At 36.3% G+C, this 14724-nt stretch overlaps 1 protein-coding gene across 1 annotated transcript in view; it reads right to left on the bottom strand.

Annotated features, from left to right (window-relative positions):
- Positions 1–1229: 1229 nt before the first annotated feature.
- Positions 1230–14724, bottom strand: part of fer1l4 (fer-1 like family member 4) — a 70122-nt gene continuing 56627 nt past the window's right edge. Inside the window, exons 40-46 of the mRNA XM_073916769.1 lie at positions 13204–13385; positions 11854–11939; positions 11540–11638; positions 9207–9448; positions 8829–9130; positions 8648–8748; positions 1230–4880 (exon numbers count right to left, since the gene is read on the bottom strand). Of these exons, the coding sequence (XP_073772870.1) occupies positions 4700–4880; positions 8648–8748; positions 8829–9130; positions 9207–9448; positions 11540–11638; positions 11854–11939; positions 13204–13385 (1193 nt within the window). The 3' untranslated portion in view covers positions 1230–4699. The remainder of the gene's footprint in view (positions 4881–8647; positions 8749–8828; positions 9131–9206; positions 9449–11539; positions 11639–11853; positions 11940–13203; positions 13386–14724) is intronic.

Raw genomic sequence — 14724 nt, 5'->3', positions numbered from 1 at the left:
TTGTATAAAATACTAATATTTGTTTTGCTTTATAAAGATCTGATAACATCTTTAATTGCAAAGATAAAAAAAAATCAGTTATTAGAAATGAGTTATTAAAACTATCATGTTAAGAAATGTGTTGAATCCTCTCTGTTAAACAGAAATTTGGGAAAAAATAAACAAGGGAGCTAATAATTCTGACTTCAACTGTATATATTTTTACTTTATTTGTTTATTTTTATATACTGTGTGCGTATGTTTTACTTTAGTTTGTTTGTTTGTTACTTAGTTTCAATGTTCTGTATTGTTATACATTCATTCATTCATTCATTCATCTTCTGCCGCTTTTCCGGGGCCGGGTCGCGGGGGCAGCAGTCTTAGGAGAGAACCCCAGACTTCCCTTTTCCCAGACACTTCCTCCAGCTCCTCCGAGGGAGTCCAGAGGTGTTCCCAGGCCAGCCGAGAGACATAGTCCCTCCAGCGTGTCCTGGGTCTTCCCCGAGGCCGCCTCCCGCTGGGACATGCCTGGAACACCTCCCTAGGTAGGCACCCAGGAGGTAACCGAAACAGATGCCCGAGCCACCTCAGCTGACTTATTTCGATGTGGATGTCCCAAGAGACAGTTTCTGTGCCCGACGATCGGGTTGTCTTGGTCCTAATCTTCGACCACCACCCATTCCACAATGCACCGGCCCCTTACGGCTCCCCCTGCAGGTGGTGGGCCTGCGGGAGAATGGTCCCATGTTGCTCCTTCGGGCTAGGGCCGGCCAGGTTTTTTCCCACGGATATGAGCCCCAACCCCAGGCCTGGCTCCAGGGTGGGGCCCCGGCTGCACCATACCGGGCGACGTCACAGTTCTTGATGTTATCGAACACATAAGCGGTTTTTGAACCGCACTTTGTCTGACCTGTCACTTAAGACCTGTTTCCCTTGGGAGACCCTACCATGGGCATTAGCCCCCGACAACATAGCTCTTAGGATCACTCAGGCACTCAAACCCCTCCACCACAATAAGGTGGTGGTTCAGAGAGGAGTCTGTATTGTTAACTTTTGAAAAAGCAAATAAAAATATATACTTGAAAAAAAAACTTAAACTTCAAATTTCTATAAAAATGTTGCCATTTATAGCATTTAAAGCTGGTCAATATAAAAAATGTTTTTATTTTCTTGTGATTGACAATCATGGTTATTCGAACAACTATGGATTTCTTAACTCCTCTGAAGTTCAAATGAATATAAACATCTTAAAAACATGACATCTTTGTCATTTATTGCAAATGTTTATTGTATGTTATACCAATGTATATATAAATAGGCCCAGTGTGAACTCCAACCATAGACTGTCTTGCTGTGAGGTCACCACGCTAAACACTGAGCAGCCCAAAATACAGTACCTTCATTAAAACACACACACAACACACGTGACTATTTACTAAACAACATCAGACGGTTATCATACAGAAACACAGACATCTAAAAAAAATTGCACAACATTTGAAATTTGCCCAACTAAAGTTTCAAAAACTGCATTTCATGAACACTTTGGCTATAGTAAGAATAAAGGGGTGACAAAGAAACTGAATCTCTCAAGCGTATATAATATCAGCCAGATTATTTAAATTTTTCCATAAATTCATTCACTCGCCCTAAAAGTTACAGTAGCTGATGAGAGCTGATGAAATGAAACTGACAGTCAAATTACAACTGAGATGAACATCAAGTGGATCTCCTCACAAAAAGTCCTGCGGCACATCATGCTGATGGCAATTCAGATCATTTCCATATTAATTCACGTGATACAGTATTTTCAACAATGTCTTAAGGTTGATCGTTACATCTATTCCAAATGTTAAGCTATATAGCCTACAGATGTACATAGACTCGTCAGTTCAGTTTTTGAGGATAACCATGGAAACGGTGGTTAAAATTAAGAGATCATTTGCATGTCCATTAGCTGTTTTTAGTTTCATTCCCAAGTGACAGTCAAGCCTCAATGATGCATTCTATATAATTACCCTTCTCTATATCACAGGCAATTATCTCACACGAGTGGGTTTAGATGTACTGCAGTGTAAGCCAGAGCGCTGTTTTCTGGAGTGAAGACAGTCAAACACATAATTTACTATCATTAAGGCACTTAGTATCGTGTTTTATATTATTACTATGCATGAGACAAACAGAATTGTTGTAGCAGGCTGGTCAATGTCATCTAATGATGCTGGAGAAATGTTCCTGGTTATATGAATGAGTTTGGATCTCTTTTTTTTTTCGAATTGTTTGCAAGGTGTGAATGTAGAATATGAATCATAAATCTAAAATAGCACAATGGCTTCACAGATATGAAAAATGTTATATCAGATATATCAGTGCAAAACGTTTGTAATGAGGTGTGCGTTAACCTATCCTATCTTAATTGGATGCTATTGATTATCCTGATATTAATATACCGATGGTATACCGATGAATCCTTCCATATGATTACTTAGTGATGATTCTGTGTTGAATCTTACCAAGCTACAGAGAGCTATTTATGTAGCACAGCATTGGCTTCCTTCACATAACTTGGACATGTACGAACAGTTGGTACAACTTCGGAACATTATAATGTTGGAATTATCTACAGCTCCAGTGAACTTGATACAAATGTGTACATTAAGGATATGGACTTGTCAGTTGCTGACAAAATCTCCATGTTTAGTGCACAAAGCAATGATCTGGACCCAGAATGATTGCCTTATGTGTATTTTGTATTCTATTGAGCTCTTATTTTTGATATTGTACTCCAGTTTTACTGTTAACTTTAATTTATTGGATACCTAGTTTAAAGAGAGTAAAGGGGAGAGTGGTGAATTGATATACAATCGCCAGCCACTTTATTAGGTACACCTTACTAGCAACAGGTTGAACCTGCTTTTGCCTTCAGAACTGCCTTAATACTCTGTGGCATAGATTCAACAAGGTACTGCAAATATTCCTCAGAGATTTTGGTCCATATTGACATGATAGCATCACACAGTTGCTCCAGATTTGTCGGTTGCACATCCATGATGCAAATCTCCAGTTCCACCAAATCCCAAAGCTTTCATGTTGTTGACGCCAAATTCTGACCCTACCATCCGAAGAGAGACATATCAGACCAGGCAACATTTTTCCAAACTTCTATTGCCCAATTTTGGTGAGCCTGTGCAACTTGTAGCCTCAGTTTCCTGTTCTTAGCTGACAGGAGTGGTACCAGGTGTGGTCTTCTGCTGCTGTAGCACATCCACCTTAAGGTTGGACATGTTGTGCGTTCAGAGATGCTCTTCTGCATACCTCGGTTGTGCTGAGTGGTTATTTGAGTTTCTGTTGCCTTTTATCAGCTTAAACCAGTCTAGGCATTCTCATCTGACCTCTGGCATCAACAAGTAATTTGCACCCACAGAACTGCTGCTCTCTGGATATTTTCTCATTTTCTGACCATTCTTTGTAAACCCTAGAGATGGTTGTGTGTGAAAATCCCATTAGATCAGCAGTTTCTGAAATACTCAGACCGGCCCGTCTGGCACCAACAACCATGCCGTGTTCAAAGTCACTTAAATCACCTTTCTTCCCCATTCTGATGCTCAGTTTGAACTGCAGCAGAATGTTTTGACCATGTCTACATACCTTAATGCATTGAGTTGCTGCCATGTGATATGCTGCTTAGAAATTTGCATTGACGAGCAGTTGGACAGGTGTACCTAATAAAGTGTGTTATTTCAGTCTGTATGCTTTGCTAATAATAATAATAAAAATGGTGTTAAATGTAATAAGTCCATTACAGTTAATAATCATAAAATCATTTTATTGTCAAAACAATATTAAAATATAACAATTTATACATAAAAACAATAGTGTCATTAGAAATTACATTATTGTTTAAAGGTTGGAGTAGATTTTGTGTTTTTCTGTTAAGACTGCATTTATTGAAATAAAAACACAATAAAACAATAATATTATGAAATATTATTTACATTTAAACCCATTTTCTATGGGAACAAATTCCCTGTGATTCAAAGCTGAATTTCCATTACTTCTTACCATTTTAATATGCTAAGCTAGTGGTCAAGAAACAATAATTATTATTAATATTATTATTATTGTGATCAATATTTATGCAATATAATTAGTTTTTAGGGCTCTTTAAAAGAACACAAGTCTTTGTAAAGTCTTTACAGTACACTTTAAAGTTATATTTTGTCATATCTAATTAAAATTATTGATTTAAAAAGATCTTAATGACAGGAAACATGGTGGCTCAGTGGTTAGCACTGTCACCTTACAGCAAGAAAGTCGCTGGTTCGAGTCTTGGCTGGATCAGTTGGCATTTCTGTGTGGAGTTTGCATGTTCTCCCCGTGTTCGCGTGGGTTTCCTCCAGGTGCTCTGGTTGTCCCCACAGTCCAAAGACATGTGGTATAGGTGAATTGAATAAACTAAATTGGTTGTAGTGCATGAATGTGAATGTGAAAGTGTATGGACGTTTCCCAGTGATGTGTTGCAGCTGGAAGTGCATCCGCAGTGTAAAACATATGCAATGAAAAAATACCTGAACTGTAATGTACACTAAATCAAGCACTAAACTACAATTTAAGTCTTGCTCTATTTGTTATGGCTTTTCCATTGAATGTAAATTATTCCTATGTGCACATAAAACAGGCATCATTATGTCTGTCTGTGTTTCTGTGTGTTTCCACCTTCTCATCCATTAACAATGAGCTGGCTGATGTGTGACGGCATAGTGTAGAGGATGAGGCCGAGGAAGAGCCCCAGGATAACCAGAATGATCAAAGCAATGATGTACTTCTTGTACTTCTTCCAGATGAAGTACACAAAGGTCTTCATGGGGTTCACAAACCAGTTGAAGGATGTCTTGGGACGGCTAAAGTAAACAAAAACATATTTATAAAAATTACAATATTTACAATTAAAGGGGTCATGAACTGAGAAATCAAAACTCACTTCATCTTTTCACATGCAAGTGGTCACAGTAAGGGTGTGAATTATAACTTTTTTTGGTAATGTTAGTATTTGTAACATGCTTCAGTGAATCAAATGTATGTATTTATTTAAATTACATCTCATTTATTAATAAAATGTATTTAAGTTTTCAGAATTTTGTGGGATGATTTGTGTCTTCTCAGGTTGCTGTACGTCAAACTATGCATCTAATTTGACTTTACTTAAAAAAAAAAATAGTTACAGTATGTTGTCTATCGGTGCTCTAGATCTGCCAGGTTCTGACTGTTAAATGTGTTTTTTTCTTGCAGACTGATTGGCGCGATTATGCATTCACTGTGGTATGAACGATTATAGGGGTGGTCAAAAGTATATTTATGCTATTAATTTAATTATAAATAAATTAATTGATTTTTTTATATTCATTTTAATTATTAGATTATTATTTTAAACACAAAGCAGAGGAATTTTTTTCTCAGTATTAAAGAGCTGACCCCCCCATACATGTTGTTTTGATGTCCTTCAGGGGGGATCAAGCATTTATTAGGGGGTCAATCCCACTCAAACTCCCCTGTAATTCGCACCCTGGCCACAATACATAAGAAAAAAAAAATCCTGCAAGTTTCAGAACTAAAAACTTTTTCGTTCTTCTAAAACCAGATAATGCTGAAGCCAATCTGCCAACAGACTGTGAATGTGCTTCTTTATTATGTAATAGTGTGTCTAAACTCCACCTTAAAAGAAAAAGCCATGTCTCTTTAGCTCCGCCCACTAATTTGTTGATTCAAGTTGATTTACACAGCAGCTCTACACTGAAACCAAATAAAAATTATGATTTGCCCAATTTGCCTAAACTGAAAAAGGCTGGGTTCCACATGTTTCATACATGTTGTCCCAACAGAAATCAATTAAGATAACTTAATTGTTTTTACAACTTTAAGTGGATTGAAGACAGAACAATTAGGCTGTCCCCAAAAAAATGTGTTATTTCAGCTCTTTTGAGCGTATTTATACAACATCTTAAAGGTATGTTTTGTGAAGAAAGTGTGTAACAGTAGTTTGTGCAAGCTTTGGGATTGACTACTTCCTCATTAACAAACCTTTCTATTGCTTAGTTACATACCCTGTCAATCATCATGTCACATCATCCACATTTCTTCCATATTTAATTCCCTACCATACTGGTGATTCAGCAGCATGTTAATCTGCCATTTGGGGGTTTTCATGCATAGAAATCTCCTCAGGCATTTGCATAATTATTATGCCTTCAGAAGTTAATGACCAAACTTGTATTTATAAAACTTCACATTGTCGTTACAGATGGAATATAATGTAGAAAATCTAAAATAAATGTTTTTAATTGGGTAAGATATTAATTACCAACCATTCAAACATCTTACCAAAGCCTCCCCGCTGAATTGTCAATCTCGCAAGTCTACCATGATTGTAGATTGTTAGCACTTTTTAACCATGTTTGTAGTTCTAAACAATTGAGTGGAGGAACTATGACATCAATTTGTATGCAAAAACCCGGAAGCGAGTTAGCATTTTAGCAGTTCCGGTTCCCTCGTCCCAAAATCAATGGGTTTTTTGAATGGGATTTCAGTTAAAGTGTTTAAATAAGGTTTCTAACCCTAACCCTAACTCAAGATACTTTCACGTTTTATTCTACGACATAAAACACATCAGTTACAGCACAGTCTTGATTTTTTAAATCGGTTACGCTTCTTTAATAAGACGGTTGCTATCAAGTTGCTAAATAGGGCTACAGGCAGTGTCAGAGACATTATACGTCATCGAGCTCGCTTGTGTTGGGTATTTGGATTTTTGTGTTATTTAAGTATTTTCATGAATAGTATTTTATAGTTTTTTGTGTTTTTACATACATATTACCTGTCATTTTATATTGATCAAGTGATTTTTCATCATTTTTTTCTTTATCTGAACACATTTAACTCCTGAAAATGTATAGCAGATGTAACTGTATGGGCTGCTTTTCGCTGTACTTCGTGACATAAAAAGAATATTGAATGTTGCTCTGTGTTAATGATGGAACTTGCAGACATTTGATAGACCTGTTCCACACACCTCATTTCTGTCATCTGTTAAGGTAAGGGGGCTGTATGCACCAAGCGATACACTTATTTAAATGTCTTGTGATAATACTATGTAGGCACATTTATGCATACAGCTTTAAAACTTTTACAACAACCGTAATGCAAAACTGTACTGTATTTCCCACGTAAAAAAAAGATCCAAAAGGCACGTAGGTCTATGTGTTTTGCGAATTTATTTGTTTATAATATATTGCGTGGATTATAATATAATAAACAGAGAGATTAACTCTTTGTCATGGAGCATATTTCTAAAAATAAGCTTGGAAAGTTGTCTGTAGCAGGGTGGTGCTGACGTCACAGGCGAGCGCCCCGAGGGCACTGTAGTCCGTTTATAGCCTAATGTTAGCTTTTTAGTTCTTGCGTTTGCATTTAAGATCCAAAAGTGCTTACAGTTGTGTTTTCGTGTGAGGATTATCCGGCTAGACAAAACGTGTAAGTGTCATGAACAGTGTTTGAACACAGTTTATTATTTGCAATCTTTAAAAAGCCTATGGGGATTTTGTCGAGGGAACCAGTTTTATACTAGCAGCCGATTATCCTACAAAGAGATGTCATAGTTCCTCCACTCTATTTACATCCAACACGCAATATATTGTGGGTATTAGTGGTTAGATTACGCACGAATCTGCATTTCGAATTTGTAACGGAAATAGTAGATCATCCGGGTAACTTTGGTAAATTGGAATACTCATTTCGACATACCATGACTTATATAATAATTATATTTTCGAATATATCATTTAGGATGAATAGTTGAAACACTGTAACAATCTTTTAATTGATTTCCTTCTGATTCCAGCATTACGAAAAAGTTTAATAAAGTTCCAAACTGCGTAGGTAAAAACATGGTCATTTGTTCGCTTTATTTTACTATATTCGACGCAATTGGACGCTGAAATTTCTGTTGTTCGTTTTTTACTATTTTTTACACTTTAATTTAAAATGTTCAGTTTAGAAGAATTTAAGAGTGCTTTGTTTGAACTGCTTAACGTTTGTCAAAATCAGGACTTGGTTTTGATCCCTGATCATTTAAAACTGATAGTTATCAGACAGAATCAAAAAGCTGAAATTAAGCAAAAGATAACGGAACAGTTACTTGATTTCAATGTTCTTCTCATGTCAAATAGTCCTAAAACAAGTTTGTGGTTCATAACAACAGAACAAAGATTTTTTTCCTTCACTTTCATCAATTGGTAAAGGTTGTTCCTTGCATGATTTGGGACTTGTGGAGCTGCTCATCGATGGATTTAAACTACACTGAACTGAACTAAACTGATCTTCAACTCTGAAAACTGGACTGACACAGTTTCAGTTTACTAGAACTTTTATGTTAACCTGCTTTGACACAATCTACATTGTAAAAACGCTCTAGAAATAAACATGAATCAAACTGAATTGAAATGAACTAGAGAAGATTTCCCTATCAAAGAAGGCAGAGACTCAGACCCACACCCATGTATTACTACATCTAACCAATGGCTGTCCAAAGGGTGTTTCAAAACTCTTGTTTTGGCCTGATTTTGTTATGAAATTTCAAGAGCTTTTTTTGCCTCAAATATGTTTATCTCCTTACTTTGGTTTGTCCAGAGGCTCAGGTTCTTTGCGCGCTTTTCCTACAGGGTTCTTTTCAGCTTCCTCAGGGGTCACAAGGTGAAACTCTGCTTCTACTTTACCCTAAAACCACAAAACAAATGAAAAACTGTGAGTTTACCTTTAAAAAGAAACTATATGTGCTACTATTTAAGTGCTTGTACCATTAAGAGGAAGGTGTTCCCGCTGTTGTCCACAAACTGCAGATCTTCCGGTTTCATTTGGCTTCGTTTGCTTGACTTCTTTTTCTTCTTCTTCTTGTTTTTCTTCTCTTGCTCAGCCTCCCTCTCCTCTCTCTCGATATCCTCTTGGCTTTTCAGTTTGATGAGTGGCCACCAGCCCTTCATCCTCTTGCTGCGGAAGATGGAGAAGCGAGGGCCAGCCTTGTCTTTAGCCATTTTGACACTGCATTGCTCTGAAGTTTTCACCGCACGGACCATATCACTAAGACGCAACTCTATGGACCCTAAGCCACAAGAATTTCATTAATTTATGTTTTTATAGACAATACATAGATTTCGTGTATGAACTACATTACTAACCCAAGAAGTCATTGGAGCCGATGCGGTCATAATCCCAGACCTGCAGTACCAGAACAGCCGGCTGGCGAAACTCTGTCTCCTCAAGGGCGAACAGAGACTCCTTCTTCTTGTAAATGACCTCCTTCTCAGTGGGAAGATAGTCAAAATGGAAGACAAAGCGCCAGTTAAAGTTGCCTTCACCAGTCAGGGAATTGAAATGCACATCTGTCTCCTGTTTCTCATCTTCCAGACCTTTAATCCAGCTGGTGAGCATATAAAATATAAAGCAAATGTTATATTTCCCTCATATAATTAATCATGCATGATATATTTATACAAATATTGTGATTTTTAGTAGCACTGACGTACAATTGACGTACTGCTGTTTGTTCAAACTTATTATTTAAGGGTGCTTTCACATCTGTGGTTCGGTTTATTTGGTCAGGACCAAATGATCCATTGTAGCATTTTTCTGCCATTTTCTTTTCACACCACATAGATTGCTTTGGTCCGAACCAGTTGAAAAGAACCAAAATGCAGTCATGTGACAAAATCCACATCACTCATTGGCCAGATGTTATTGAACGTATTTCCTAAACTCGATTGGTCAGAATTACCATGTGAGAAAATACCAATGGAACTCTTGCAAGTAAACAAACCGGCAGACACAAAATGTCGCTTTTTAGTTTGGAGGGACGACTGCCCTGGCTGATTGTATCCCTGGTCATAATATACAATATAGTTCGTATAAATTACTTTAGATAAATTATACATTTCGAGAATGAAGCTGCAGCTGCAGCTGGAAGACAATGTTTTAATGCATTGCAAACAACGAAGGCGCATCGCAATTCACTTCAGGAGGAGGTGTGAATTAATTTAGCTAAACTGCGACATTGTCATCTTCCGAAAATATTACCAACGATCCATCAGGTAATGTTTTTCCCTCTCTCTTTCACTGTTTAAATTGTTGGTAAAGCGCTGTCAGCAAGTATTTTTCTCCACACCCCATAAGATAGGACAGCGCATTGGACTACAGCAGTTGTATTAGTCCAAAAAATGCAGCACTTTTTGCGATTGGGTCTGTTTTTGTTCGCATCATGTTCACACTACAAACGAACAGCTCCAGGGTTCGTTTGAGAGTGTACCGAGTGTACGTGTACCGGTCTTGGTACGTTTTTTTTTGTCTGCTTTTGAGGAGAACTCGAGTGCGATTGCTACATTTACACCTGCCCAAACAAACCACATCAAAAGGGAAAACGAACTCCAGTTCGATTTAACCAAACTAAATAAGGCAGGTGTGAAAACACCCTAAAATGACCTGAAACATTACAATTCATAAGGTTTTTTTGGGACAAGCTAATTGTTTTATGTTCAATCTACTTGAATTAGTAAATACGATTAAGTTAACTTAATCAGTTTGTATATATATGTATAGTTGAGGGCAAACTTGTTAGGCCTCCTTTGAAATTAGTATTCTTTTTCAAATATTTCCCAAGTGATGTTTAACAGAGAAAGAACATTTTCACAGTATTTTCTATAATATTTTGGAAAAAGTCTTTTGGGGAAAGTCTTTTTATTTTTTGTTTAACTGGAATATTTTTTCAATAATTATTATGAGGTCAATATTATTAAACCCCTTAAGATTTTTTTAAATTGGCTACAAAACAAACCACTGTTGTCTAATGATTAGGCCCACAAGGAATCTGCAGAATTCCGCAGATTTTTAGCCCTTTATTAATTCTGTTTATTTAATTGCGTAAATGTGTGTAAATCCATATTTATTCAGTTTTTTAATTAATTACAGTAATAATATTGACTAATATGAAAATGTTCATCTGATTTATGTACAATACAGTCTGTAAAGTCTGTATATATATATATATATATATATATATATATATATATATATATATATATATATATATATATATATATATAAATTCTGTATATATATTCTGTGTTTTAGTAGAGATATTGTGTAAGAGACTTGCTTTGTTTACCAAATAAAGTGAATCTAACTGGATTTGCATTTTAAACATTAAATAAAAGTTAAAAAGGTATTATTTTTAATTTCACATATTAAGGTTTTAGTTATGATCCTCCCAAAATAATTCAGAAGAAATCCAGATTTTTACCAAAATTCTCTGCAGAGATAGCAAAAAACGTCCGCAGATTCCATCTGGCTCTGCCAATGATTTACCTAATTAACCAAACTTACCAAGTTAACTAATTAACCTAGTAAATTCGACTTTAAGCTGAATACTAGTATCTTGCAAAATGATTGAAGAAATTTTAAATGCAATGGAGAGATTTTAAATCTTAAAATCTGCTATTTATTTCTTGTTTATTCTGACCCTTTAACATAGATGTCACTTGAAGGCTCTCCAGTGAAAGGGTTGACATCATCCAGCACGACATCATCAGTATTCCAGATGATCACACGCAGCTCATAACTAGACACATGGGGATAAATATTCTCTCATTACACAAATGCAGCACATCAGCAAGATGCTAATTAAAAAGACCAGACTAATTATATTCTTTTGTGTTAAAAAAACGAAAATCAGATCTTTAATTCATTGTAGTTAGTCTTTCTGGTAACATTGCATGACTTTTTAAAAAGTTCACTGTATCGCTTCATTATAATGAGGGAAATAATCTTGATTACCTCTCTGGAAGTCTAGGTTTAATATTAACAGGTGGTGGTGGAGGAACATCAACAGGAAACATGTCAATCCACATGTGCACATAACCCTGTCATACAAAAGACAAACAGAGATAAGTGACCTTAAGATGTGACCATAAGATGTGTAACGTAAGATGTTTACGTATTTATGAACTTTAATTTTTTAGGTATAAATAGTGCTAGTGGTGTGTTCACATAAAAAAAGTGAAAAAGGCACTTTAAATACCCAAATGATGCACTTAAATAACCTGAAAAAAATGAAGTGTGAAGTATGGGAGACATGTACTCAAGTGATTTAACCATACAGTGAAGGAGGCGGGGCTTTCAGGCTGTTGATTAATTATAAAATAACCCTAAAAAGTTCACTTATTAACACATTGCATGGGTCATAAATAAGGTGACCGCACATCTAGTTTTTCCTTTCAAAAACAGTCCTATTCCACTTCTATTTTTAATTTTCCAACATATCATGAAAATCAGTGTTTTCCTGTATTTCACAATTCTTAGTTGATGATTGCTAGTAGAGGTCTTCTGTCTCACAAAGTCTATTGTCTAATCAATGTCAGCCAATCTTCTATGAAATTATCATCTAATCACTTTTTCATGTAAGCTGAGATAGAGAAGGCGAGACCTGTGGCATCAGACATCAGATTTCAGTGTCAATAAAAAGAACAGGGAGGAGATGAAGTTAGACGAAGAGCAAATTTACTATAGTTATGACAAGATTTTAAAATTGAATGAACATTAGAAGGTATACTGACAGAATCAGTACAAATTACTGAAATATTGTACCTCGTTTTTTCACTGAATAAGTGTTTCAAATGCAGAATGTCATATAACGAGTTACATTTACCTCAGGAAAGACATTCAGTAAAAAAACTAGTAAAATAGAGGACATAAAATTTACAATACACCGTATAAAAGAGTGTTTTGAACTATATTTTAAATATATCCATTCCAATGATCTTTATTTTATTTTCTAATTGTTTATTTTATTTTATTTCAAAATAAATGATAAAAATAAAATATACAAAAATATCTAAAAGTGAAATATAAAACATAAGATTTTTTTTTAAATTAAACAAAATAGAAAATAAAAAATTATAAAATAAGAACTAACATATAAAACAATAAAAACGAAACAAAAGGGAAACAAAACAAAACAAAGGCAAACAAAACAAAACAAAAAAACAAAAAGAAAAGAAAAACAAAAGAAAACAGAAAACTAAACAAAGTAAAACAAAACAAAACAAAAAACAATACATCTATGACAAAAAAGGCTATGACCTAGGATGCTCTCCAGCCGCTGTGTATGTTGTGTTGGAGTCTGACCTGAGGGAGGCCTGGCTTCTCCGCGTTGAGCAGTGAGCGAACTTCCACATGCTCAGGAACCAGTGGACAGGCTCCTTCGCAGAACTCTCTCATCTCCTTCCAGCGATGCAGGACACTCAGAGCTTTGTGCTCATCTAGCTCTGCGTAGTCCTCCTCTGTCTTCTTATTCTTCTTCAGCAACTCTACAGCATATATATTCATAATTATGTATACCTCACATCAGATAGAGTACATCAAACATGGTGTTCCATCAGAAGCATTTTGTTTATACACACATATGTTGGTTTAGGTGGTTTATGAGGACTCTTTATAAGAATTATGTATTTTATACTGTAAAAAAATGGTTATTTGTCCTTACCCTACTGTATCCCTTCCCCCAAACCCAACTTTCACAACACACCTGTAGCAAAATTTGACTGGAATTTTTTTGAAATTTGAAAATTTGAATTACAAGGACTCAGGAATGACTTCATATACTACCTTATCATTTTAATGCCTAGGTCATACCCATGTCACATACAAGTTTGTGTCACTCACCAGCCACTTTATTAGGGATACCTTACTAGTACCGGGTTGGACCCTTTTTTGCCTTCAAAACTGTCTTAATCCTTCATGGCAAGGGTCTGGAAATATTCCTCAGAGATTTTGATCCATATTGACATGATATCATCACACAGTTGCAAATTTGTCGGCTGCACATCTATGATGCGAATCTCCCGTTTTACTACATCCCAAAGGTGCTCTATTGGATTGCGATCTGGTGACGGCGGAGGCCATTTGACTAGAGTGAACTCATTGTCATGTTCACGAAACCAATCTGAGATGATTTACACTTTATGATGTGGCCCGTTATCCTGCTGGAAGCAGCCATCAGAAGATGGGCACACGGTGGTCATAAAGGGATGGACATGGTCAGCAACAAACTCAGGTAAGGGCACGATGGTCAGTTGGTCCTAATGGGCCCAAAGTGTACCAAGAAAATATCCCCCACACATTACACCACCAGCCTGAACTGTTGATACAAGGCAGGATGGATTCATACTTACATGTTGTTGACACCAAATTCTGACCCCACTATCTGAATGTTGCAGCAGAAATTGAGACTCTTCATACCAGGTAATGTTTTTACAATCTTCTACTGTCCAATTTCGGTGAGCCTGTGCAAACTGTAGCCTTTAGGATCATTCTCTGTAAACCCTAGAGATGGTTGTGCGTGAAAATCCCAGCAGATCAGCAGTTTCTGAAATACTCAGACCGGCTCCAACAACCATGCTACATTCAAAGTCAATTAAATCACCTTTCTGCCCCATTCTGATGCTCGGTTTGAACTGCAGCAGATTGTCTTGACCATGTCTGCGTGCCTAGATGCATTGAGTTGCTGCCATGTGATTGGCTGATAAGAAATTTGCATTAACGAGCGGTTGGACAGGTGTACCTAATAAAGTGGCCGGTAAATGTATATACATACAACAGTTCTGTCTGGCTCTCGAATCTGATTGGCTGACTTGTACAGCCTCTTCT

Source organism: Danio rerio, chromosome 11 (genome assembly GCF_049306965.1).
Source record: "Danio rerio strain Tuebingen ecotype United States chromosome 11, GRCz12tu, whole genome shotgun sequence".
NCBI classification, from domain to species: Eukaryota; Metazoa; Chordata; class Actinopteri; order Cypriniformes; family Danionidae; genus Danio; species Danio rerio.
This window is presented reverse-complemented; position numbering and strand designations above follow the sequence as displayed.